Raw genomic sequence first — 25,770 nt, forward strand, 5'->3', positions numbered from 1 at the left:
GTTTCGCTCTTGTTACCCAGGCTGGAGTGCAATGGCGCGATCTCGGCTCACCGCAACCTCCGCCTCCTGGGTTCAGGCAATTCTCCTGCCTCAGCCTCCTGAGTAGCTAGGACTACAGGCACGCGCCACCATGCCCAGCTAATTTTTTGTAGTTTTAGTAGAGACGGGGTTTCACCATGTTGACCAGGATGGTCTTGATCTCTGGTCAACAGTGTTTTTACTGATCTTGGGCATATAGGCAAATGGATACTGATAAAGCTGGGTGTTATTGTTTCCCCCAAAGGATAGCAGAATCACTCAGTTGCAGACCAGCAAATGGGCTGCAGGACCTCAAGACTGCTATTTGCAAATGTTCATTTTGGAAGCAACATATTCTGCCACTGAGCTGCTTCTTGGTTCATAACTTCAATTATTTAAATAGTTTGCATGATCCACTCAGGGATAACATTGTAAGTCACTTGCCACATTAAGAATGAATCAAGGTGTATATACCTTTTTCAAAGAAAGAATATTTTTAAAGATTCAAGTGCAGGGCAGAAAGTACTGGCCAGAGAAACACATGAAAGTATTCTTCCCGGTTGGCTTACTAAAGATAATTTGAGAAGGGCCAGATCAGTAGTGTTTTATTTGGAAGGGTTAAAAAGAGGGAACTGATTCCCTGCCCTACTCCAATCCAGTCTCAACCTATCCAGTGTAGCTGCTTCTGTATTGGCCTCTATTATTAGGGTCCCCAAATTAAATGTAAAAGAGCTTACAGGGCTTAGCTGGAATTTTGTACATGTAATTTCCCAAGGAAAGAGAAATTCTAGGACTAGGGGTAGATAATCAAAACATTTGCCCATTACTGAAGTTATATACTTAGGTTGAATAGTGGTCGCTTTTTCCACTGACCACATCATCCTGTCCATGAAGCACTGCGTAGTTAGCAGTCCTTCGTGGATAGGATGATGTCTTACAGTTAGCAGTGTCTCATCAGTCCTGATAGTGTGTGGTTTAGGAGCAAAACTGAACACATCCAGTGCTGCGTTTAGTCATGTAGTCAAAGATATGTGTCTCCTATCTATGGAAAAACTAAAATGACTAACATTAACACATAGAAATAGATGCAGTGGGTATTTCAAGCTAACTACAGTCTTAAGACTACTGAAACTTGTTCAGAGGGCAAACCTCTGTCTATATTTCCTTGGAATTTTGAGATGACTCTAGGGGTTGTGAGAGGAAATGTTCTGTTGTAGTTTGCTCTTTATAATCTTTTAGAAACCTGAAACCATCCCAATGAGTTGTGTTTACCAGCTCCTTCTACTCCATATAAAAAAATATCTTACATATCTGTGGTGGAAAGAGAAACTCTTGCATTTGGAGACTGCTTTTTCAGTTTCACTTTTTCTCATTTTGTCCTCAGCAAGCTTGTGATAGGTAGTGTTAAGCCTTCTTTGCATTTTGGACTTCAGATGAATATGGAGCCCACAGGAGCTGCAGAACTTTTTTTTTTTTCCTCGAGGTGAAGTTTTGTTCCTGTTGTCCAGGCTGGAGTACAGTGGCGCAATCCTGGCTCACTGCAACCTCCACCTCCCGGGTTCAATCAATTCTTCTGCCTTAGCCTCTGGAGGTGGGACTACAGGCATGCACCACCATGCCTGGCTAATTTTTGTATTTTTAGTAGAGATGGGGTTTCACCATGTTGGCCAGGCTGGTCTCGAATTCCTGACCTCAGGTGATCCACCTGCATTGCCCTCCCAAAATGCTGGGATTACAGGCATGAGCCACCACGCTGGCTCTAACTTTTAATAACAGAGCTGATTCTACAGCTCATCTCTTAATTCTGGCTTCTTCCCTCCACCCTGGAGCTTCCTCTCTCATTTGTGGTGATCTGATCAGAGAGAAGTGGTGACGCGGTTAAAACTACCAGATGCAGCCCGGGCAGCCTTCTTGCTTTGAGGTCTAGGCCCGCCCCAGCCCCTCCCGGAAGTGCACTGAAGCCAAGTGTAGGACGTTCTTTGTGTGAGTGAGCAATGATGCATCATTGGGTTTTGTTCTCTTGAATAGCAGCTATTCTTTGCTGGTAAGATTTGTAGTTGTTCTTGTGTCCTTTTAAGGGAAGTGTAATTATATTCTTTGCCTTTAGCATACATTTAAGTAGCTGCATCTTTGGAATTGGATGTTGAATTGTTCCTCCAGCTCACACATGGAGCTCACAAAATGCTGACAGTTGCTGTAGAAACGATATCTGGCAGCTGTGACATAGTTGGAGCTTTGTGCACTCAAAAAATTTCCTTTGTAGGCTTTGGCAAATTAACATTTTAAAAGGTGCTCGTTATATACTGGGTAGTTAGTTTTAAGAATAAAAAACAGTTGGTATTTTATTTGCCACCTGAGGAACTGCAAAAGGATTCTCCGGGTTCTGAAAAACCACTTAACATGTCTTGTTAATTTGTGCACGTAAAATAATTTTCTCCCTAAGAAATAGCAAACACCTGTCATTCCATAGCTTTTAAGTTAAGTAAGCAGTGGAGCCTGATGGGACTAACACACCCAAAATTCTGCTGAGTTTTTGTCATAACTGATCACCAGAATTGTGATTCTGAGACTTGGCTTTGATTTCTCCCCCTTGACCAGATGACACAAAACCAAATGGGAGAAAAGTTGTGGGTGATGTGGCATACAACGAGGCCAAAGAGAGGGCGAGCTTCATCACTCCTGTTCCTGGCGGCGTAGGGCCCATGACGGTTGCAATGTTAATGCAGGTACTTGTGAATAAAAGTTTCTCTAATTGTTCTGAAAAGCTGATTGAGTTTTGCTGCTTTTCTCCCCAAGTAGAAATATCAAAAACCTACTCAGAAGTAAAGAAAAGATGTGGATCTATTGAGAAGAACGGAAGAGAAAAACAGAGAAATAATAGGCACATTAATAGAAAAAAGTAGGGATGGAATAATTCCAGTCTCATTTGGGATATAATAACTTTGAAAGAAGAAAAGTGCAAACACACTGGCTTGGCCTGGTCTGTTTTGGTTTGCTTTCCCCTTCTAATGAGCACCAGCTGACAGGGGCCAGGCAAGCAGCCCCACAATGTGTTAGGTGCTTGTTGACTCTTAACTCAGACTGAAGCTCTTGGTCATAGGTGGGTCTGAAGCAGTTCATTTGTGATTGAACTAGAGTGACCTGGGGCTTGAAACGAGGTGAGGGTTAAAATAACCATCTCTTTTTTTTTCTTTTTTTTGATATGAAGTCGTGCTTGGCTGCCCAGGCTGGAGTGCAGTGGTGCGATCTCAGCTCACTGAAAACTCCGCCTCCTGGGTTCAAGCAATTCACCTGCTCAGCCTCCTGAGTAGCTGGGATTATAGGCATGCACCACACACCACCACCACACCTGGCTAATTTTTTTTGTATGTTTAGTAGAGATGGAGTTTCACCATGTTGGTCAGGCTGGTCTCGAACTCGTGACTTTGTGATCCGTCCACTCGGCCTCACAAAGTGCTGGGATTACAGGTCTGAGCCACCGCGCCTGGCCTAATAACCACCTCTTCTAAGTTCCATTTATTTCATTTTGTTTAGAGCACAGTAGAGAGTGCTAAGCGTTTCCTGGAGAAATTTAAGCCAGGAAAGTGGATGATTCAGTATAACAACCTTAACCTCAAGACACCTGTTCCAAGGTAAAAACACACGTTTACTGATTTAAAACTTTGTGAATTACTGGTTTTTAGTTGACAGACACCATGGGTACACATATGCTCCCTCCTAGTGCACCGTCGGTGGTTGGGGTTGGGTTAGGGGCTTGCTATTAGTGTGGAATTAATTTAAACTCAATGAATAAACATTGATACCAGTTTTCTGTTTCCAAAGTGACATTGATATATCACGATCTTGCAAACCAAAGCCCATTGGTAAGCTGGCTCGAGAAATTGGTCTGCTGTCTGAAGAGGTAGAATTATATGGTGAAACAAAGGCCAAAGTTCTGTTGTCAGCACTAGAACGCCTGAAGCACCAGCCTGATGGGAAATATGTGGTGGTGACTGGGTATGTTTTTTTTTTTTTTTTTTATTTTTTTTAAACTATCTCCAGTAATGGGTATAAGCAAGGGGTATGGTTTTTATTCATGTTGCCATCGAATCTTAGTATCAGTCCTGATCATTATTACCAGGTGTTGCATTTGCACTTGGCACATGTATGTACAGGTGCCTTTAATTTGATTTTAGCATTTTCATCTGTATTTGATCGCATTTGATCCTTAAAGCAATCCTGAGAGGCAGGTAAGAATAGATTATAATCATAGATGAGAAAATTGGTCAAGGTTATCCATCTAGTAAGTAGAAGAGTTCGGTTTTAAAACCTAGTCTTAAGATAGAATCATCTTTTTGAAACCCAAAATTCATTAATTCGAGGGATCTACTAAACATTCATTTTTCTTGCTGGGCTAAGTTATATTAAAAAGCTAGTTTTTGAGAACATAAAATGAGAAATTAAAATTATAGCCGTGTCTTTTTACAAGATAAGGTATATTTGCTTCTTACAGCAAGAAGAGCTAAAATACAGGAATCTTTTTTTTTAATTTAAAGTTTTTTGGAGATTACAACTAAGACTCTTAAAAAAAAGATATCTTTCAGGACTTTTGTCTTTTGTCTTTTTTCTTTTTCTTTAAGAGATGGGGTTTTGCTCTGTTGCCCAGGGTGGAGTGCAGTGGTATAGTCATAGCTTACTGTAGCCTCAAACTCCTGGGTTCAAGTAATCCTCTTGCTTCAGCCTTCCATATAGCTGGGACTACAGGCATACACTGCTTTGCCTGACTTTGCCTTTCTTAATCTTTAGATTAAGAGTCAGTCTCTAGGGTCTGCTAGGTATGACTTAGTGATTCAGATACACGTAATTCTTTAAGTAAACCTTTTTCTCTTTTGCTTTCATCTTGAAGAATAACTCCAACACCCCTGGGAGAAGGAAAAAGCACAACAACGATCGGGCTAGTGCAAGCCCTTGGTGCCCATCTCTACCAGAACGTCTTTGCATGTGTGCGACAGCCTTCTCAGGGCCCCACCTTTGGAATAAAAGGTACTAGTGAGCCTGGATTGTGGGTGGGGACGGGGCACCTGCTTCTCCTTCAGTCCTCCCAGGCTCACGCGACCTCTGATGCTTATGGGGTCCTCATCTCATTTGGACACCAGGAATGTCATTCTCACACACCTCTTATAGTCATGCTTTTGATGAAGGCTGTCATTGGATCTCCCCAACTCCCTCTATCACTGTAGGCCACTACACAGGGATTCTCTGGGATCTGTAATATGTAGCTGGAGGTGCTTTTATTTAACCCTAATAGTCCATTGTCACCGTAATAATAAAGGTAATTATAGCTACTGATCATCTTGTTGACACTCTAGAGACAAAGACAAACCCCACAGATGTTTCACTCTGTTGAGAATAAGAAAAGCCTTCCCTTATGGAGTATATGCTTTGTGCCAGATATTGTGCTGAGCAGTCTAAGCATATTATTTTATCATCCAATTCAAGATAGTATTGTCACCATTTTACAATAGCAGCAACTGGGACTTCAGAGGTGACTTGGTCAAAGGCACCTATATTAAGTACCAGAGTGATTCTTCTATGTCGATTTCAAGCTCTAAACTACTACCATACTCATACTTTACCTTGAGATTTTTATTTTGCAGTACTGCATACATGCAATTTTTTTGTTTGTTTGAGACAGGTTCTCACTCGCTCCGTTGCCCAGGCTGGAATGCAGTCCTGCCATCTTGGCTCGCTGCAACCTCCACCTTCTGGGTTCAAGAGATTCTCCTTTCTCAGCCTCCCAAGGAGCTGGGAATACAGGTGCGCACCACCACACCACACCTGGCTAATTTTTGTATTTTTGGTAGAGATGGGGTTTCACCATTTTGGCCATGTGGTCTTGAACTTCTGATCTCAAGTCATCGACCTGTCTCAGTCTTCCAAATTGCTAGGACTATAGGCATGAGCCACCACATCCAGCTGCTATCTTAATTAAAGTAATTTTTATTAATTATGATAGGTTCTTAGAGTTAGCTTTCTCTGCTTGGTGACAGGGTATCACATTCTGCTTGTTCTAGCAATTACTGCAAATGTTGACACCGGGTACACCTTCACCCTTCCACCTATTTTATTTATTTATGTATGTATTTATTTAGAGACAGAGTCTCACTGTGTTGGCCAGGCTAGAGTGCAGTGTCATGATCTTGGCTCACTGCAACTTCCGCCTCCCGGTTTCAAGCGATTTTCCTGCCTCAGCCTTCCTAGTAGCTGAGACTATAGGCATGTGCACCATGCCTGGCTAATTTTTGTGTTTTTAGTAGAGATGGGGTTTCACTATGTTGGCCAGGTTGGTCTTGAACTCCTGACCTCATGATCTGCCCGCCTTGGCCTCCCAAAGTGCTGGGATTATAGGTATGAGCCACTGTGCCCGGCCTACCCTTCCACCTGTTTTATAAATGTACTCATTTAGTTCTGCTCTTGAGCTTGTCATAACAACCCCCTTTCAACTTCATCACTAGCTATTCCTTGTTCTGCTTGTTGAACCCATTATTTTTCTTTTACTCTTATTGCAAATTGCCTCACTGCATGCTGTCTGCCTCACAAAAACAAAATACATATTAATATATCACTGGACTGGGTGCAGTGGCTCACACCTGCAATCCCAGCACGTTGGGAGGACGAGGTGGCTGGATCCCTTGAGGCCAGGAGTTTGAAACCAGCCAGGCCAACATGGCAAACCCCATCTCCATTAAAAACACAAAATCAGCCAGACATGGTGTGTGCTTGTAATCCCAGCCCACCACCCTCCAGGCTGTGCAACAGTATGAGACTCTAATATATATATACATATATATATATACATATGATTTACATTTATTGCACTAATAATGTAGTAACATGGACTTTTTTTTTTTGAGATAGGGTCTTGCTCTGCCACCCAGGCTGGAGTTTAGTGGCATGATCATAACTCACTGCAGCCCTGATCTCCCAGGCTAGGATTACAACCATGCTTGGTGACCTGGACATTTTCAACTGGCTTTTGGTTAATACAGGTTGAGCATCAGAAATCTGAAATTGGAAAGGCTCCAAAATCCTAAACTTTTTGAGTGCTGACATGATGGTCAAAGGACAGACTCATTGGAGCATTTCAGATTTTTAAATTCAGGATTTGGGATGCTTGATCAGTATGATGCAAATATTCTAAAATCTGGAAAACAAAAACCCAAATCTAAAACACTTCTGGTCCCAAGCATTTTAAATAAGGGATACTCAACCTGTAATCCAAATAGGCCAGCAAAAATCTAGCAATTAGGTTGCCTTCTAACAGCCTAATCTATTTATATCTATTTAGGAAACATTATTTAGGAAAAATTGTAGTCTTTGTTGTGGGTGTATGTATTTTAAATATTTCTGTTTTAAAAGCCAAAGTAGCTTCATGAGAGTAGGAAATTGAACAGGTTTGCCTTTATGTAACTGTCAGCTGGGTCTTTTAACAAATGCTGGTAACCACAAGGAACCTATTTCTAAAGATAATGAGTAGGTATATATGTGTTCATGGTTTTGTCATTTAAACTTAGATATCAATTGAGAGACTATTTAGCATTAGAAAACACTTGATCAAAACTGTCCAAATAATCATAAAAAGTAAATAAATAAATGTGCTTACTAGTTACGAAAATCCATTTGCATGTATTTGATTTCTAAGTCATTCGAGAGGCATGTTTAACTGAGTCCCTACCCTTGACCTGTCCCCTAGGTGGCGCTGCAGGAGGCGGCTACTCCCAGGTCATTCCTATGGAAGAGGTAAAGTATTCTGGGATTTGACTGATTTTCCCCATCCCCCATCCTCCCTGAGACGGAGTCTCGCCATGTCGCCCAGAGCTGGAGTGCAATGGTGCAATCTTGGCCCACTGCAACCTCCGCCTCCTGGGTACAAGCAATTCTCCTGCCTCAGCCTCCTGAGTAGCTGGGAGTACAGGTACATGCCACCTGTAATTTTTGTATTTTTAGTACAGACGGGGTTTCACCATATTGGCCAGGTTGGTCTTGAACGCTTGACTTCTTGATCTGCCCGCCTTGGACTCCCGAAGTGCTGAGATTACAGGCATGGGCCACCACACCCAGCTTAGATCCTTTATTATAGTTTTTTTTCTTTCCGGAGATTAGCCTTTTTTGTACAGCTCTTAGAAAGATGACTTGTTTCTAAGCAGAAGCAACACCTAGGGGGAAAACGTCTTAATTTGCAGACTTGTGACACAGCTTGGTTTCAAACTTTGGCTTTCGGTGTTAATGATCATTATAAACAACTGACCAAATGTTACATGGTATTGGAAAGTACCAACACACAAGGAATTCAGGGTAGTAACTGCAGAAAAGGGAACCATGCGTAGACATAGGGCTGGTGCTGCTCCGGTATACTCCTCTTCGCTGTTTCAAAGTGTCCTCAGTAACCCAGTGTTGCGCTGTTGATCCTGTGGCGTGGTGTTTGTGGTCTCTGGACATCTCATTTTGGAAAAACTGCACGTTCTGTATTTGGGAGGAGATTCTTCTGGGGACAGATAACTTGGTTATTTATGTTTTCTTTTTCTTTCTTTTCTTTTTGAGACAGAGTTTCTCTCTGTCACCCAGGCTGGAGTGCAGTGGTGTGATCTTGGGTCACTGCAACCTTCACCTCCCATGTTCTCCTGCCTCAGCCTCCCAAGTAGCTGGGATTACAGGTGTGCACAATCACACTTGGCTAATTTTTGTGTTTTTAGTAGAGACAGGGTTTCACCATGTTGCCCAGGGTGGTCTTGAACTCCTCAAGTGATCCGCCTGCCTCAGCCTCCCAAAGTGCTGGTATTACAGTTGCGAGCCAACGTGCCCAGCCAGTCCTCTGTTTTCAGGAACTCCCTATATTGGGTGTTTGTCTACTAGCTGGGCTGCCATCAATATTTCACTTTTTCTTTTTTTTTTAAGATAGGGTTTCACCATGTTGGTCAGGCTGGTCTTGAATTCCTGACCTCAGGTCATCCGCCGGCCTTGGCCTCCAAAGTGCTTGGATTATAGGCGTGAGCCACCACGCCCGGCCGATATTGTTTCACTTTTTCTTCTTCCTCCGTTGGCACCATCTTGGACTTTTTGATCTCCAAACCATCAGTATTTCATTGGCTTTAAAATAGGGATTGAACTTTGCAATAGAATGAAAGTTGGAAAGATACAGAGCAGCTGGGAGACTAATGTGGCTTCTGTTCTTTTGTAGTTTAATCTTCACCTCACAGGTGACATCCATGCCATCACTGCAGCTAATAACCTCGTTGCTGCAGCCATTGATGCTCGGATATTTCATGAACTGACCCAGACAGACAAGGTAGGATGCCAAAGCCCCTTGAACCCCATTGAGCACTTTTGAAAGTACTGATGTTGGTTTCTTGGGTGCTGAGGATGCAGGTAGCAAAGCAATGGGGTTCCTCTCATCTTAAAGCCCCTTTTTTTCTTTAAGGCTCTCTTTAATCGTTTGGTGCCATCAGTAAATGGAGTGAGAAAGTTCTCCGATATCCAAATCCGAAGGTTAAAGGTAAGCTTTTTCCTTCTAGATTTTTTATACTGTGTGGAATCTGGAATCTGATTATTGACTAGGACATAAAAGTCTCCTTGGAGTAGCCTACTTTATATCAAGTTACATCAGTAATTATAGTCTTAAAGTTACGATATACATAGCAAAGATTAATGGTAGAGGTTATTTCTTATTTATAGATTAGAAGTGGCTAGTCTGGAATAAATAGAACACTGACAGCTTGCCCTCAGCTAAGAAGAAAATTGACACTTCCTTTATAACATGAACAAGAGTCAGGATGCCATTGTGGCAGCATAGCAGCCTTTGGAGTTTACATCATTGGGACTCTAAGCAAATTTCTTAAATAACTTGTTTCTCTGTTTATTTACCTGTAAAACAATACTTGCCTTGCCCTGAATAGATAAGGTCTATGGTAGAGTTAAAAGCATGATTACATTTATATTTTTTTTGAATTTCTATAACAAATATATAGTTAGTAAGCATACACCATACTGCCTGACCCAGAAATCTTACCCGAAATAAATGAAAACTGTGTTCATATTAAAATCTGTACATTAATGTTTTTAGCAGCACTATTAATAATCTCCAAAAACTGGGACTAATCTAAATGTCTTCCAGTGGATGATTAAATAAACAAACTTGTACTTCCATACAATAAAAATAAATGAGCTATTGATACAAGCAACAACTTGGATGAATGTCAGTGGCATTATGCTGGGTGAGAGAAGCCAGTCTCAAAAGCTTCCATATTGCCTGCTTCCATTTATATGATATTCTCAAAATAAAAGAAAGAAAATTATAGTGCTGGAGAACAGATCAGTAGATGCTAAAGGTTATGGTTGAAGGGGAGGGTTGACCATTAAGGAATAGCAAAAGAGAGGTGTTTTGTTTTATGTTTTCTTTTTTGAGACAGGGTCTCTCTATGCCACTAAGGCTGGAGTGCAGAGGCACAATCACAGCTCACTATAGCTTCCACCTGCCAGGCTCAAAGCAATCCTCTCACGTTAGCCTCCTGAGCAGCTGGGACTACAGGCGCACACACCACCACGCCTGGCTAATTTCTTATTTTATTTTTTGTAGAGACCATGTCTCGCTATGTTGTCAGGCTGGTCTCAAACTCATTCATTCATCCATTCATTCATCCATTCATTCATTCATTCATGACAGAGTCTTACTCTGTCACCCAAGATGGAGTGCAATGGTGCGATCTTGGCTCACTGCAACCTCCACCTCTCGAGTTCAAGCAACTCTCCTGCCTCAGCCTCCTGAATAGCTGAGATTACAGGTGTTTGCCATAATGCCCAGCTAATTTTTGTATTTTTAGTAGAGATGAGGCTTCAGCATGTTGACTAGGCTGGTCTCCAACTCCTGACCTCAGGTGATCCTCACCCCCCATGGCCTCCCAAAATGCTGGGATTACAGATGTGAGCCACTGTGCCCGACTTGTTTGTTTATGTTTTTGAGACAAGGTCTTATTCTGTCACCCAGACTGCAGTGTAGTGGTGCAATCACAGCTCACTGCAGCCTTGACTCCAGGGCTCAAGCGATTCTCCCACCTCAGCCATCTGGATAGGTGAGACTACAGCAAGGAACCAGCATGCCCTGATATATACATTTTGTAGAGATTAGGTTTTGCTGTGTTGCCCAGGCTGGTTGGTCTCAAGCTACTGGGCTCAAACGATCTGCCAACCTTTGCATACCAAAGTGCTGGGATTACATGCATGAGCCACTGTAATCCCAGCTTTTTTTTTTTTTTTAAGAGATGAGGTCTCGCTCTGTCACCCCAGCTGCAGTTCAGTAGCATAATCATAGCTTACTGCTGCCTCCACTTCCTGGGCTCAAGTGATCTTCCTGCCTTAGCCTCCCAGGTAGCTGGGACTACAGGTGCATGCCACCATGCCTGGCTAATTTTTGAAGATTTTTTTTTTTTTTTTTTAACATAGACAGGGTTTCATCATCTTGCCCAGGCTGGTCTTGAACTCCTGGACTCAAGTGATTCTCCCATCTTGGCCTCCCAAAGTGCTGGGATTATGGGCATGAGCCACTGCACTGGGCCCACAGAGAGTTCTAAAAATAAAATTTCAATATATACTTATGTATAATTTTATTGAAGAAGGAAAGGAATTTTATGTATCTTTAAACAGCATGGCATGTGTAAGCATTCAGTAAATGGTATGTGCTGCTTAGTATCAAGAGTAGTTCTGGGCCCTGTGCGGTGGCTCATGCAGCCAGAACCATTGTTGATGATAAGCAGCACATATCATTTATTACGAGGCTGTAATCCCAGCATTTTGGAGACTGAGGCAGGTGGATTGCTTGAGTCCAGGAGTTTGAGACCAGCCTGGGCAACATGGTAAAACCCTGTCTCTACAAAAAATACAAAAATTAGCCAGGTGTGGTGGCACACGCCTGTAGTCCCATCTACTTGGGAAGCTCAGGTTGGAGGATCACCTAAGCTCAGTAAGTTAAGTCTGCCGTGAACTGAGATCATACCAGCTGCATTCCAGCCTGAGCAACAGACCCTGTCTCAAGAAGAAAAATTAAAAATTTAGGGAAAGAAACTAAAGGCTGGTGCAGTGGCTCACAACTGTAATCCCAGCACTTTGGAAGGCTGAGGCGAGTGGATCACCTGAGGTCAGGAGTTCGAGACCAGCCTGGCCAACGTAGTGAAACCTGTCTCCTAAAAATACAAAACAAATCAGCTGGGTGTGGTGGCGGATGCCTGTAATACCAGCTACTGGTTGCCTGTAATTCCAGCTACTGTGGAGGCTGAGGCAGGAGAATTGCTTGATCCCAGGAGGTGGAGGTTGTAGTAAGCCGACATCGTGCCTTTGCACTACAGCGTGGGTGACAGAGTGAGACTCCATCTCAAAAAAAAAAAAAACAAAGGAAAGAAACTATGGAGAAAGTGAGGCTTGCTGGGTTCACTCGGAACTACCATGAGTTAGAAGAAAAGGCTAACATGTTGTAGAAGCATTTTTTTTTTCATTTCAGGATGTGATCTGGGTATATACCATAAATGTGTAAAATTCCCAAACTCTGTGAGTAGGAAAATAAAAACCCTTTTGGTGCCTTTGGGAACAGACAGAAGTCAGTACTTTTACTACATAAAAAGCATGGAAAAGTGATTTATATTAATTTTTATTGATATTTATTTCTGCCCTCCCTAAAATTTCATTTGAATTATTCTCAATTGTCTGATTGAAAAAGCTTTGCACTTTGCAAAATTGGCTTTCTTTAAATAATTTGGTTTTGGGCCAGGTGTGGTGGCTCATGCCTGTAATCCCAAGACTTTGGGAGGCTGAGGTGGGCAGATCATTGGCGGTCGGGATTTCAAGACCAGCCTAACCAACATGGTGAAACCCTGTCTCTACTAAAAATACAAAAAAAATTAGCCGGCATGGTGGCGCTCTCTTATAACCTCAGCTACTGGGGAGGCTGAGGCAAGAGAATCGCTTGAAACTGGGAGGTAGAGGTTGCAGTGAGCTGAGGATGCACCGCTGCATTCTAGCCTAGGTGACAGAGTGAGACTGTCTCAAAAACAAACAAAAAAATGGGTTTGGTAAATTAGGAAGTGCATATGTGTTTTACAACACTTCTTGGCCACTGTGATTCTATGATTATTTAGGTCTAGGCCTAGGGAAATACTTCTGGTGCTCAGTTATAGGGACAAACATGTTAATAATACTTGTGTGGGTAATGTGAAAGTTGCAGATACTGGGAGAAAATCAGTTTTGTCAGACCCACCAAAAATAGCTGGGAGGCACAAAGAAGTGGAGGCTCATACTTACGTGTCTATGATAAGAACTGTTTGCAAGGCCTGTAATCCCAGCAATTTGGGAGGGCAAGGCAGGAGGATGACTTGAGCCCAGGAGTTCAAAACCAGCCTGAGCAACAAAGCAAAACCCCGTCTCTACAAAAAATTTAAAAAATGAGTCAGGTGTGGTAGCATGTATCTGTAGTTATACCCAGCTACTCTGGAGGCTAAGAAGGCAGGAGCATCCCTTGAACCCAGAAATTCAAGGTTGCAGTGAGCTATGATTGGGCCACTAGAATCCAGCCTAATTGATAGAGTGAGGCCTTGTCTCAAAAAAAAAAACAAAATTGTTTCCAAGGACTTTATAAAACCCCACAAGAAATCCCTTCACGTGCTTCACACATTTCCTGCTTTGCATGGCTTGCACATTTCACATGTATAGCTATGTTTCCATGACAAGACTTATCACTAGACATTCTTTAGGATGGCAGTAATTCAGATAAGATGCTCTTGAAAGGACATTTATCCAATAATATCTGCACCAATGAATTGACAACTCTGGCTTTCACCTTCTGGGAGCAATTAATTCTGTTTTTTGTTGTTTTTTTTTGCTTTTGAGACAGGGTCTTGCTCTGTCACCCAGGCTGTAGTGCAGGGGTACAACCATGGCTCATTGCAGCCTGGACCTAAATTCTGTTTGTAAGCAGACTACGTAAAACTCTCCCCCGCCTTTTTTTTTTTTTTTTTTTTTGAGGTGGAGTCTCACTCTGTTGCCCAGGCTGGAGTGCAGTAGTGCAGTCTCGGTTCACTGCAAACTCTGCCTCCTGGGTTCAAGAAATTCTCCTGCCCCAGCCTCCTGAGTAGCTAGGATTACAGGTGCCCACCACTATGCCCAGCTAATTTTTGTATTTTTACTAGAGACGGGGTTTCACCATGTTGGCCAGGCTGGTCTCGAATTCCTGACCTCAGTTGATCTTCCTGTCTCAGCCTCCCAAAGTGCTGGGATTACAGGCGTGAGCCACCGCGCTTTCCTTCTTTGCTAATAAAAGCTTCTCTTCCCTCATGAGGCATATTTGTGGCATCCCAGGTTATAATCCTCATCTCTCATTCCTGAATAAACTCAACATATTTTTGAGATAATTTTTTGTAATGTCTGTTTTTAGGATGACAGTAGGAAATAACCTCCAGCTTTCACAGTTTCCCTTCTGAATTTAAGATGGTTTGCATTTCCTAGAGGGGATTCTATTTAGAGACAGGGATTAAAATTTTTGTTTTACGTTTATCATGCTTCTGTTTGTCTTATTTTATGTTTTCATTTTCCTACCCTTTCAGAGACTAGGCATTGAGAAGACTGACCCTACCACACTGACAGATGATGAGATAAACCGATTTGCAAGACTGGACATTGATCCAGAAACCATAACTTGGCAAAGAGGTACCAGAGCAGGATATACAGGATATAAGCAGTGTTTGTTTTGGCTATATTGCACACCCCACACCCTCCAGAAGAGTTGTTAAAATGTGAGGCTCAGAAGCTTCCATACTGGTATTTTACCAGCTAAGACATGACCAAGATGGTGACATTATTTCTTTTTCTTGCCACTTCTCTCAGTATTTCTCATTAGCTGTCATCAAATCTCTCTTTGTTCGGTCAGTCGAACATTTTGCTGGCTATTCAGTGTTGACCAAAATGAGAGTAGTTAAACCAAAAATAACATTTTACAAATTTAATTTTATGGAAAAAGTTTTAGTGTCATGAAGCGGAGAAATTATGTTTAATCACTTTTTGAATCATGTGTGACCTTTATTCTCAGAACTCTTGCGTGGCAGAAGTGACTTGATTTTTCCTGTAGCTCTCTAGCTTACCTAATCATTTCTTACCTCATTTTATTAAATTCTCTTATAACATATTAGGTAGCCTTCAAGGTTTAAACACTTACCAATTTAGTAAGTAGGTTGCCTGGCTTCACTGCCATATGTTACTTTTCTCAGCGCACAACTAGTGTAACTTAGATTTTACTTTGAATCAACAGAGCAACCTTCTACTCTATCACTGCTGAGAAGGAATCTTCATCCACTCATGCATAATGCAGCTGAAGGCCAATTTACTGAATGTTTTTGTGATTTTCATTGACTCAATAACTGTTGCTAGCTAATGGCATTTTTAAGATGACACTCTTAACGTCTAAAACGACACTGGTATTTCTCTTCCTTTGCTTTAATAGCTTTAGACAAAAGGTGTAATATTTTATAAGGAATAAGCTAAAGGTCCATTTTGAAAATTTAGCATCTAATTTACTTTTCCTTTGTTTCGCGTCTCATTCATGCTTTCTAAGAAAGTAGAGGCAGTCACACCTATTGACTGGCTAATGTTTTACAGAAATATTAGTTACATGAAACTTGATACTTTTTCTTTTAAAAAATAAGGGTTGGCTCTAACAACACATTACAGCAAAAGTGGGGTACGTATGTGTGTCTGATTGCTATATAAGACACTGCTTTTGGTATTGTGATAGTCTTTGTGGAAAATAATTTGGCATGTTATCAAGTGCCTTAAAAATGCTTCTCCTTGACTCATTTAGAGTATGAACCGGGTTTTTTTTGTTGTTCATTTTATGTTTTTTTTTCTTTACTTTGAAATTATTTTAATTTTGAAATAGAAAACATCTTGAAAGAAAAAAATTCCACAAAATATATAGGCAAATTTGTACTCTGAGCTTCTCATATTCTCTTACTTCTTCACCAGTATCTAAGATGAAAAACTCTCTTCCAAAACATACTCAGCCACCAGCAATGATGATATTAATAAGAATATGGATCAATTTCATTTTGTGTTTCTTTGATACTGTTTGGCATTTGATACTGAAATGGCAACTCCTGTTTCCTCTCTATACTCACAGTACTCTCAGTACTTCACTCTGACACCAGATGGGTAGTTTTTCTCTCCCACAACAATTCAATTCTCTGTTGGATACTGACCGAGTATCCTCTGAGTTAATTCAGTTGTGACACTGTCGGGTGCAGATCCCACAAGACTGCCCCTGCTTCAGACACGTATCCAAGTCCAGGTTGTCACCTGTGCTTTTGACCAACTGGTTATAAAACTGGAGGCTGCCCACGACCCCCTGCTCAGGTTCATTTGCTAGAATGGCTCACAGAACTTGAGGAAGCATTTCAGTCGTGTTTATGGTTTATTATAAAGGATACAACTCAGAACAACCAGATGGAAGAGGAGGGTAGGGTGCCTCACTCACCCAGCACCTGGATGTGTTCACCAGCCCAGAGGCTCATCAATTCATGTTGTTCAAGAGTTTTATACAACTTAGTCTCCATCCCCTAACACCTAACCCAGAGGGTGGTGGATGAGACTGAAAGTTCCAGTCCTCTAATCACTTGGTCTTTTTGGTGACCAGCCCTTTCTGGAGACTGTCTTGGAGACCTACCATAAGTCACTTATTAGTGTAAACTCAGGTGTAATCAAAAGGAGTTTGTTATGAATAACAAGACATTTCTATCACACTTGGAATTCCAAGAGCTCTATGAGCCTTGTGTCAGGAACCCATGACAAAGGTCAAATATATTTCCTATTACACTACACATACAAAAAACCAGAATGGAGTGGTACGCTAAAATGTTAACAGTAGTTAGTCCTGGGAGGTCATTAGTTGGTTAGTTGCTTGAGCTTTGCCACGTTTTCCGTGGTTATACGATTGAATAGATATTCTCTCATCAGAATAGAAATTATCTCTGCTAAGTGTGCTACATTTCCTAAATTTTCAGACCACGCCTGGCACCCAGCATGTTTCAAAAGATATTTGCACTTGCCCTGATTTTATGGCTCATATGTTTCTTAGGGTGGTGGAAAGTCAGTGAGTCATCATCCCACAGAACAACAACACAAACCTCAGCCTTTTGAAAAAAAATGTAGACTGCTCTGTTTTTCTTATAATATGGAATATGCTTTAAAATAGATTCCAGATTTCTAGTTAACTGTTTGTTCTCTAGATGGAATAAAACCAAGCCACCCCTCATTCCTTTGCTTTAAAAATAAGTCCTGTGTATTTATGGTATATGAACATGATTTCTTAACTTTAACACATATTCTAGCTTTGCTATCAAATTTGAAGTTAAATATTGATAGACAATCGTTAAATTAGACTTATTGCTTTAAAACTCTGCTGTTTCCTTTAACTTTGTGGTCCTTTTACTCAAAATTGTTCTATATCTTGCCTGTCTGCTGTAGTGTTGGATACCAATGATAGATTCCTGAGGAAGATCACAATTGGCCAGGCTCCAACGGAGAAAGGTCACACACGGACGGTAATAACTTGTCCCTTTCCAAGGAAATTAGTTCAGAGGCAGTAGATCTTGCTGCTTCTCTCCTCCTCCATCCTCTCTCATACGATTGATACTGCCAGGTGTTGTTCTGCCTTCTCCCTTTTAAAATGGAAGTGAGTAGGTGTGTGGCATTGAGCACTCCTGACAGCTTTTGCAATAAATCCCATGTGTCACCTGTGTATTTTTCCCCCAGGATTTTTTCCTGGAGGTGGAGAGCCCGAAGTGAATATCCTTACATAGAAATTGATTAAAATTGCTTCTTTTTTGTAGCCATTTCACTGTATATCTCCTTGATATACAGAACCACGAGGTACTGAGAGCTACCATGTTGCTGCCTCGTATATGAAGGAAACGATAAGCGCATTATAAGCAGCCTTCACAGGGATAAAACAATAGCTTTTTGGTCCTACTGGAACATTTATTTTAAAAAATTTACAACTCAAGGCTGGGCACGGTGGCTCCCGCTGTAATCCCAGCACTTTGAGAGGCCAAGGTCGGTGGCTCACTTGAGGTCAGGAGTTCAAGACCAGTCTGGCCAACATGGTGAAACCCTGTCTCTACTGAAAAAATACAAAAATTAGCTTGGCATGGTGGCATGTGCCTGTAATCCCAGCTGCTTGGGAGGCTGAGGCATGAGAATTGCCCGGACCCAGGAGGTAGAGGTTGCAGTGAGCCAAGATTGTGCCACTGTACTCCAGCTTGGGCGACAGAATGAGACTCTGTCTCAAAAAAGACAACTCAGGGTCTTGGAATAATTAATTAAAATTTCTTTGCTCTTAGAAGGTTATTTTCATTAAGTATTTTGGGTAGTATTCTATTATCCTATCCTTTTAAGCTTTTTGTTTAAGCCTGAGATGTAAAAAAGGATAACTTTTGCAGTTCAAACTTTTTTTTCTCCTTTTGCTACCATCAAGGACTCGAACATACTTCTGGTTTAACATAAAGTTTTTGCTATTGTTTCTTTTCCTGGCCCACAGGCCCAGTTTGATATCTCTGTGGCCAGTGAAATTATGGCTGTCCTGGCTCTCACCACTTCTCTAGAAGACATGAGAGAAAGACTGGGCAAAATGGTGGTGGCATCCAGTAAGAAAGGAGAGCCCATCAGTGCCGAAGATCTGGTGGGTACCCAGGCATGCTAGGCTTGGTGACGTGTCTGTCTGTTGTCCTAGGGTCTTTCAGCAGTTATTAATGACAAAATTTAATGTTCTACTTAAGATGTTGCAGTTAGCTGGGCTCAGTGGCTCATGCTTGTAATCCTAGCACTTTGGGAGGCTGGCGGTCGGATCACCTGTGGTCAGGAGTTCGAGACCAGCCTGGCCAATATGGTGAAACCCTGTCTCTACTAAAAATACAAAAATTAGCTGGGTGTGGTGGCAAGCGCCTGTAATCCCAGCTCCTTGGGAGGCTGATGTTGCAGTGAGCCAACATTGCACCACTGCACTCCAGTCTGGGCAACAGAGTGAGACTCCATATCAAAAAAAACAAAAAAAAATGTTGCAGCTAACTCATCAATTTAATCCTATTTTGCTAATTACAAGTTAATTAGGAAATGCCTAAAAAGTACATCAGAGTGAATAATAGGTGGTATGCTCTAGCAATAGATCACAAGTAACAGGTGATTTGAGTAACATCTTCATCCTGTGGGCATCTTCAAGGGTAGGTGTATGACTTCAATTTGCAGATAACATCAAGAGTACTATTGCTTTATCTTTGTTGCTAGTTTGTTCAGCTTTACTTTGATGGCTTAATGGAGTGAACTGATGTTTAAGAGTTGGTATTGAACGGCCAGGCACAGTGGCTCATACCTGTAATCCCAACACTTTGGGAGGCTGAGGAGGGTGGATCACCTGAGCTCGGGAGTTCAAGACCAGGCCGACCAACATACATACATAAAAATACAAAATTAGCCGGGTGTGGTGGTGCATGCCTGTAATCCCAGCTACTCGGGAGGCTGAAGCAGGAGGGTTTTATCGCTTAAACCCAGAAGCTGGAGGTTGTGGTGAGCCGAGATTGTGCCATTGCACTCCAGCCTGGGCAACAAGAGCAAAACTCTGTCTCAAAAAAAAAAAAAAAAAAAAAAAAAAGAGTTGGTATTGAACTCTTGGGTAATACTGTAGTTTCAGCTTTGGGAGACATATATTGAGTTTGATATTTATAGCCATTTCTGCCCAGATACCAGAGTTACAAATAGCTGAGTACTCTAGGAACGAGCATTTACATGCTCTAAACTTGTCTAAAATGGATTTCTCACATCAGTCAGCAGCAGAGCTTGATTGAGATGCTTGTTTCCAGAGTTACATGTTTCTCCAGAAATTAACAGGTGAATGTCATTTTTATTCTTTCTGTTCTCTCTGCTTAAAATAATTGGCAACTTCATAGTATATCCAGAAAAAAACCACGAATGGTCCAGTTCAGGTGAAAGTACAAATTGGTCCAAGCTGACTAACATGGGAAAGCCTAGAATGTCAAATGTTGATTTCAGAAGGTTGGTTTTTTTTGCTGGTGGTAGTTGACGCTGCACGCATTTGTTTTGTAGGGGGTGAGTGGTGCATTGACAGTGCTTATGAAGGACGCAATCAAGCCCAATCTCATGCAGACATTGGAGGTGAGCAGAGTGACGCCTGCCTTCCTGAACTGGTTTTAGACAGTCAGAGCAGAGCGGTTATAAAGCACACTTAACCGGGGTAGTCGAGATCCTCCCCACTTGCTCATCTCTTTTCTTCCCATTCTTCCTCACACTTGTGACTGGGATGTTACTGAAATAAAACAGATGACTTTGTATTTTCTCTCTGGGAAGTATTTTTCCTTCTGATTCTAAATCGATTCCATACCCTGAGTGTGTGATCCCACTATGAAGCAGGATTGGCAGCTCAGCTCACGGTGTCCTGGTTTCCACAGGGCACTCCAGTGTTTGTCCATGCTGGCCCATTTGCCAACATCGCACACGGCAATTCCTCTATCATTGCAGACCGGATGGCACTCAAGCTTGTTGGCCCGGAAGGGTTTGTAGGTTAGTGTTTTTGCATCACCAACGAATAGATTGTATGTTTCTTTTAACATCAGGGAAATGGGATGGCATATTTACTGTTGCTTTCCTCCTTACTTATAGTGACAGAAGCGGGATTTGGAGCAGACATTGGAATGGAAAAGTTTTTTAACATCAAATGCCGGTATTCTGGCCTCCGCCCTCACGTGGTGGTGCTTGTCGCCACTGTCAGGGCTCTCAAGATGCACGGGGGCGGCCCCACGGTGAGTGGCAAGTTGAAGTATCTGATTATCGGCAGTGTGCTATCGGCCAAAAGGAAGTTGGATGACTTCTGCCCGTTTCTTGATTGAGCTGCTTTTATCTGCGTGACTGATAGGGCGCAAAAGCAAGGGATGGGCAGACAGCCCTCATGTTGGCCACCTGAACAGTTACCGGCACTGTCAGCACTCAGCATTTTAAGAGGGCCAAAATTGGCTGCCTGGCCTACCTTTCAGAGGAGAACATCTGACAATATCTAAACCCCTCCAAGGACGTGTGCTTGGCTAGCCCCACAAAAAACTGTTTTATGTTTAGACTGTTCTTTTTAAATCTTCATCCCTCTGTATAGTGATGCTGGCAACCAGCCAACCAAACCATTTAGCTGAGACAGAGGTCAGTCCCTTCTTGAGTTCATGCTAGGCAGGGCCTCCAACAGCCTGGGGAGGGAGGGAGGAGAGGAGAATGGCGCATCTGCCCAGGGCCACCCTGGGTAACAGAGAAACAGGTAGAGCCTAGCTCATCCTCACTTCCAGCCTGAATTTTGTGTTTCTCTGAACCCTACTGTTTAGAATTTCTCTGAGTAGAAATTCCTACTATTTTTTTTCTTTATTTTTTTGAGACAGAGTCTTGTTCTTGTTGCCCAGGCTGGAGTGCAGTGATGTGATCTCAGCTCACCACAACCTCTGCCTCCTGGGTTCAAGCCATTCTCCTGCCTCAGCCTCCCAAGTAACTGGGATTACAGGCATGCACAGCTAATTTTGTATTTTTAGAAGAGACGCGGTTTCTCCATGTTGGTCAGGCTGGTCTTGAACTCCCGACCTCAGGTGATCCTCCTGCCTCAGCCTCCCAAAGTGCTGGGCATGAGCCACTGCCCCTAGCCAATTCTTACTACTTTTATCCTGGTATTTTAACACCTTTTCTTTAGGGCCTACATGAAAAGACATGGTGCTAGTTTTCTGAAATCATTTGAAAAACTATTGAATTCTTGTCCTCCAGGATCTTGTACTGTAACTTAGGAAATAAGGCCTCCCTCACCTACAGGATAAAAATCAAATTTCTTAATGTGGTGGTCAGGGTTTGTCCTAATGTAGCGGTTCTGTTTCAGCCTCAGAACCTCTTGCACTCTTGACAGTTACTGAGAGCCTAAAAGAGCTTTTTTGTTTATGTAGGTTATAGCTATTGATAGTTACCATATTAGAAATTAAAACTGAGTTACATGTTAACATAAAGAACTTTGTAAACATGAAAATGCACTGTGGCCCATGCTTGTAATCCTAGCACTTTGGGAGGCCGAGGTGGGTGGATCACCTGAGGTCAGGAGTTCAAGACCAGCCTGGCCATCATGATGAAACCCCCATCTTAAAGGAAAAAAAAAAATAAGAAGAAAATGCACTATATTTTCCCAACAAAATTTAGGCATTATACATTTTTCAGATCTTCTCTCTGTCTGGCTTAATTGAAGACAGGATTTGATCTGTTCTGACATCACATGTCTTAAACCTTTGGAAAAGTCCATTATATGCCCAATGAGAGAATGATAGTGAGAGTAAAGGGGCCATAAGATGTTATGGAATCTTATGGAAATAGTTTTGACCTCATGGACCCCTTCAAAAGATTAGTCCCCAGAGCACACTGGGAACGCTGCCTTAACAGCCCCAGCACCCTTGTGCAGTCTTAGTTATCCCTGAGATGCCAAAGACACTCCCAACCCAGCACACCCCTTTCTGCTAGTAGTGCAGGATAGACTTCTCTTTTTTTCCCAATCACAACTGATATTCCTCTCTCTTGCACCCGTCACTCACCCTCATACTGTCGCACCTCCTTTCCTTGCTTCCTCCTCACTTCACAGTAAGGATAATGTCACATAATGCCACACATGGAAAGGAGCATTTGCACATGGCCCTGTCAAGAGAGCAGGCCTCCCGCTCCCTTTAGCTTGCCAAAGGGAAGCTACCTGTAAGGTCCTTGCTTCTTGCTCTGCCTCCATGTGGCCCATTCAGGAGCACCATTGTCTCACTATGCAATGGGAGAGGACGGAGCTTCTTAATCACTGTCCAGTGCATCTGGTGGGGCCCATGAGATAGGACACCTCCACCTACTTGTTGATTTCTGTGGATGCAACAGGGCTGAGCCACTGCATAGATCAAGGCGGGGATGGGGTGGGGACCAGGCACCTCGATCCTTTATAAATACTTTAAAATAGAGAAAGAAAATCCTTCTATATTGTTTCCCCTCATTTGTATTGTTCCTGCACCACAGTTCAGCTCCACCAATGCCGGGTTGGCACTGTGGACCAGCACATGAAACCACTGCAGGGCTCATCACGGACTCAATCGACAGGCATCCTAGGGTGGCTTCTGCAGGCCCGACAGCTGCCTCTTTCCCCACATTCCCCTTGACTTCCACCCCCACTGCTATGGCCTTCACTCAGTGAGTCACTGTGCCTGCCTAGGGTACACCCCTTTCCACCTCTCATGCCATCGATCTGGTCCTTCTTACCTCCTTAATTCAGGCCACAAAGGTTTCCCATGCTGCTCAAAGCAGTCGTTTTTGTTCTGTGCTGTGTGACTGGTCACATGCCTAAGCCTTTAGGGCAGGAAATAATCTTATACTACTGTACGACCTGCAAGCGTTGCAGACTTTTGCCTTTAACACATGACAAGTATCATTTTTAAGCTAGGAGATTTAAATAGGAAATGCCTCTGACTCTGTTTCTTTTCCTTCCAGGTCACTGCGGGACTGCCTCTTCCCAAGGCTTACATAGAGGAGGTAACCTCAGTTATTTCTCATCATGTGTCCTAGAAAGCATCACACTCTGAATCAGCATTTCTCCACCCCGCCCATGTGGAAATATATGGGTTATTGCTGTGACCAGGGTGCAAGATGCCAAAAGGCCTGCAGTGTGCTGAGGAGTTATATTAAATGACTAGATAGGGAAGATGCACCTCACAAAACAGAATTGTCCAACATGGAGTGTCAATAAGCCACTGCCCTAGACCAGTGGCCGCTTCTCAGCGGGGTGATTTTGACCCCGGGAACATTTGGCAATGCCTAGAGACTTTTTTATTGTTACAACTGGAAGTGGGGAGTGCTACTGGCATGTGGTGGGTAGAAACCAGGGCTGCTAGCTAGACATCCTATAATGCACAGGACAGCCCCCACAACATTACCCAACTCAGATGTCAGGAGTGTGAGGTGGAGAAATCCTGTCCAAGACTAATAGCAGTTCCCCTCCATGGGCTTCCGTGTATTGGCTGGGTAAGTCCCAAATGCCATTCAGATCAGAAGCAAGTAGAGACCTTTTCTGAAATGGCTTCTCCTCTGCAAATTTAAATCCATATTAAAGGGCCAAGATACATGGTCAGCATTCTGGTTGTTTTTCTAGGCAAAGCTTCCTAGATATATATAGCATCAAACAGGAGCCCAGAGAACAACGGTGAGCTCAAACATTTTCATAGTTATGTCATTTACCATTAAAGAAACATTTCTAAAGCCAGTTTGGGGTGGTTACAGGAGAGACAGGCCATCAGATAAGGTGGCAAGGTCACCTGCCCTCACTGCTAATTCAATTTTTCTGCCTTTTTGGAAGCTATTATCAAGCAATACAGGGTCACTGTTAAGGCCCCAAATGAAGTATTTCAAAATTGGTTAGAAAAAATTGCTAGTACCTTCAGTCTGCCTGTCTTCTGAGTTATGGTTTGCCTTTTATGGTCATTTGTCTGATTCACGCGTAGGAGGGGAATTCACAGTTCTGGCCCTCCTGCCACCCCACAGCCTTTCCTGTGTCTAATTACAGTGACTGCCCCTAGCTGGCCCAGCTGGTGTCTTCATTTAAGAAATTCTACTTATTTAAAACTGTTCTCTATCAGCCTTACATATTAATTGGTTTTCAAGTGACTAGAAGTAAAGAATTAGCAGTGTTCTTTAGAAGCTCAAATAAACCATAATCTCAGTTTTCAATTATTAAAGGAAAAAAAGCATAAATCACATTTATGCATTATCACATTTATAATGAAGCTTGTTGTTTTCTACCTTTTATCCTACCCATTTCTGCTTTTTTGGGATACACAAATATTACTGCTGGGTTTTGCTTATGATTCAGTATATGTATTTTTAAAGAAGACTCTTTTATTCTTAAAATACTTATTGTATTGTTAAGCCTACAGTAGTAATATACCCTTTGTAAATAATAATAATTAAACATTAGGAGAATATAATGTATGTGAGTTGAGTCCTCTTAACAGTTTGGTGCATACTTAACATTTAAAGAAGTATACACATGTATTTTTGTGTTTGTCCTAAAATGGAATAATTAAGCTCTCGATGGTTTTGCACCTTTAGTACATCTTGGACAGGTTCCATGTTGACACAGATGGGTCTCACTTTTATAACATCTGCATGATAAATATTATTGAGTGTTTATATTGTAATTCATTGGCTCAGTCCTCCTTGGAGGAGGTTTATGTTTATAATTTTCCAATGGTACAACCAGGGCTGTAGTAAACATACTTAAAGGTACATTTCCTTAATTGTTTCCCTTCAGATTTTGTGGTATTTCTTCTTCTTCTTTTTTTTTTTTTTTTTTTACAGATAAGGTCTCACTTTGTCACCTGAGCCGGAGTGGTGCAGAGGTGTGGTCATAGCTGCAGCCTCTAACTCTTGGGCTCAAGCAGTTGTCCCACTTCAGCCTCCCAAGTAGCTGGGGCTACAGCAACATGCCACCACACCAGGCTAGTTTTTAAATTTTTTGTAAAGACAGGGTCTTCCTATGTTGCTCAGGCAGGCTGGTGTCGAACTCCTGGGTGCAAGTGATCCTCCGATCTCAGCCTCCCAAAGTGCTGGGATTATAGGTGTGAGCTACCATCCAGCTCGGTTCTTTTT

General features: G+C 42.3%; 1 protein-coding gene across 2 annotated transcripts in view; it reads left to right on the plus strand.

Annotated features, from left to right (window-relative positions):
- The window catches only part of MTHFD1 (methylenetetrahydrofolate dehydrogenase, cyclohydrolase and formyltetrahydrofolate synthetase 1), a 74,187-nt gene that overhangs the window by 33,807 nt on the left and 14,610 nt on the right, over window positions 1-25,770 (plus strand). For both annotated transcript variants that reach the window (XM_017533978.2, XM_037740450.1), the window contains exons 9-22: window positions 2,617-2,744; window positions 3,553-3,650; window positions 3,841-4,014; window positions 4,904-5,040; window positions 7,751-7,797; window positions 9,236-9,343; window positions 9,476-9,550; window positions 14,640-14,742; window positions 17,551-17,627; window positions 18,623-18,763; window positions 20,182-20,250; window positions 20,544-20,655; window positions 20,755-20,894; window positions 23,617-23,658. In XM_017533978.2, the coding sequence (XP_017389467.1) occupies window positions 2,617-2,744; window positions 3,553-3,650; window positions 3,841-4,014; window positions 4,904-5,040; window positions 7,751-7,797; window positions 9,236-9,343; window positions 9,476-9,550; window positions 14,640-14,742; window positions 17,551-17,627; window positions 18,623-18,763; window positions 20,182-20,250; window positions 20,544-20,655; window positions 20,755-20,894; window positions 23,617-23,658 (1,451 nt within the window). The remainder of the gene's footprint in view (window positions 1-2,616; window positions 2,745-3,552; window positions 3,651-3,840; window positions 4,015-4,903; window positions 5,041-7,750; window positions 7,798-9,235; window positions 9,344-9,475; window positions 9,551-14,639; window positions 14,743-17,550; window positions 17,628-18,622; window positions 18,764-20,181; window positions 20,251-20,543; window positions 20,656-20,754; window positions 20,895-23,616; window positions 23,659-25,770) is intronic.

This window comes from Cebus imitator, unplaced genomic scaffold (assembly GCF_001604975.1).
Source record: "Cebus imitator isolate Cc_AM_T3 unplaced genomic scaffold, Cebus_imitator-1.0 Scaffold83, whole genome shotgun sequence".
Lineage (NCBI taxonomy): Eukaryota > Metazoa > Chordata > Mammalia > Primates > Cebidae > Cebus > Cebus imitator.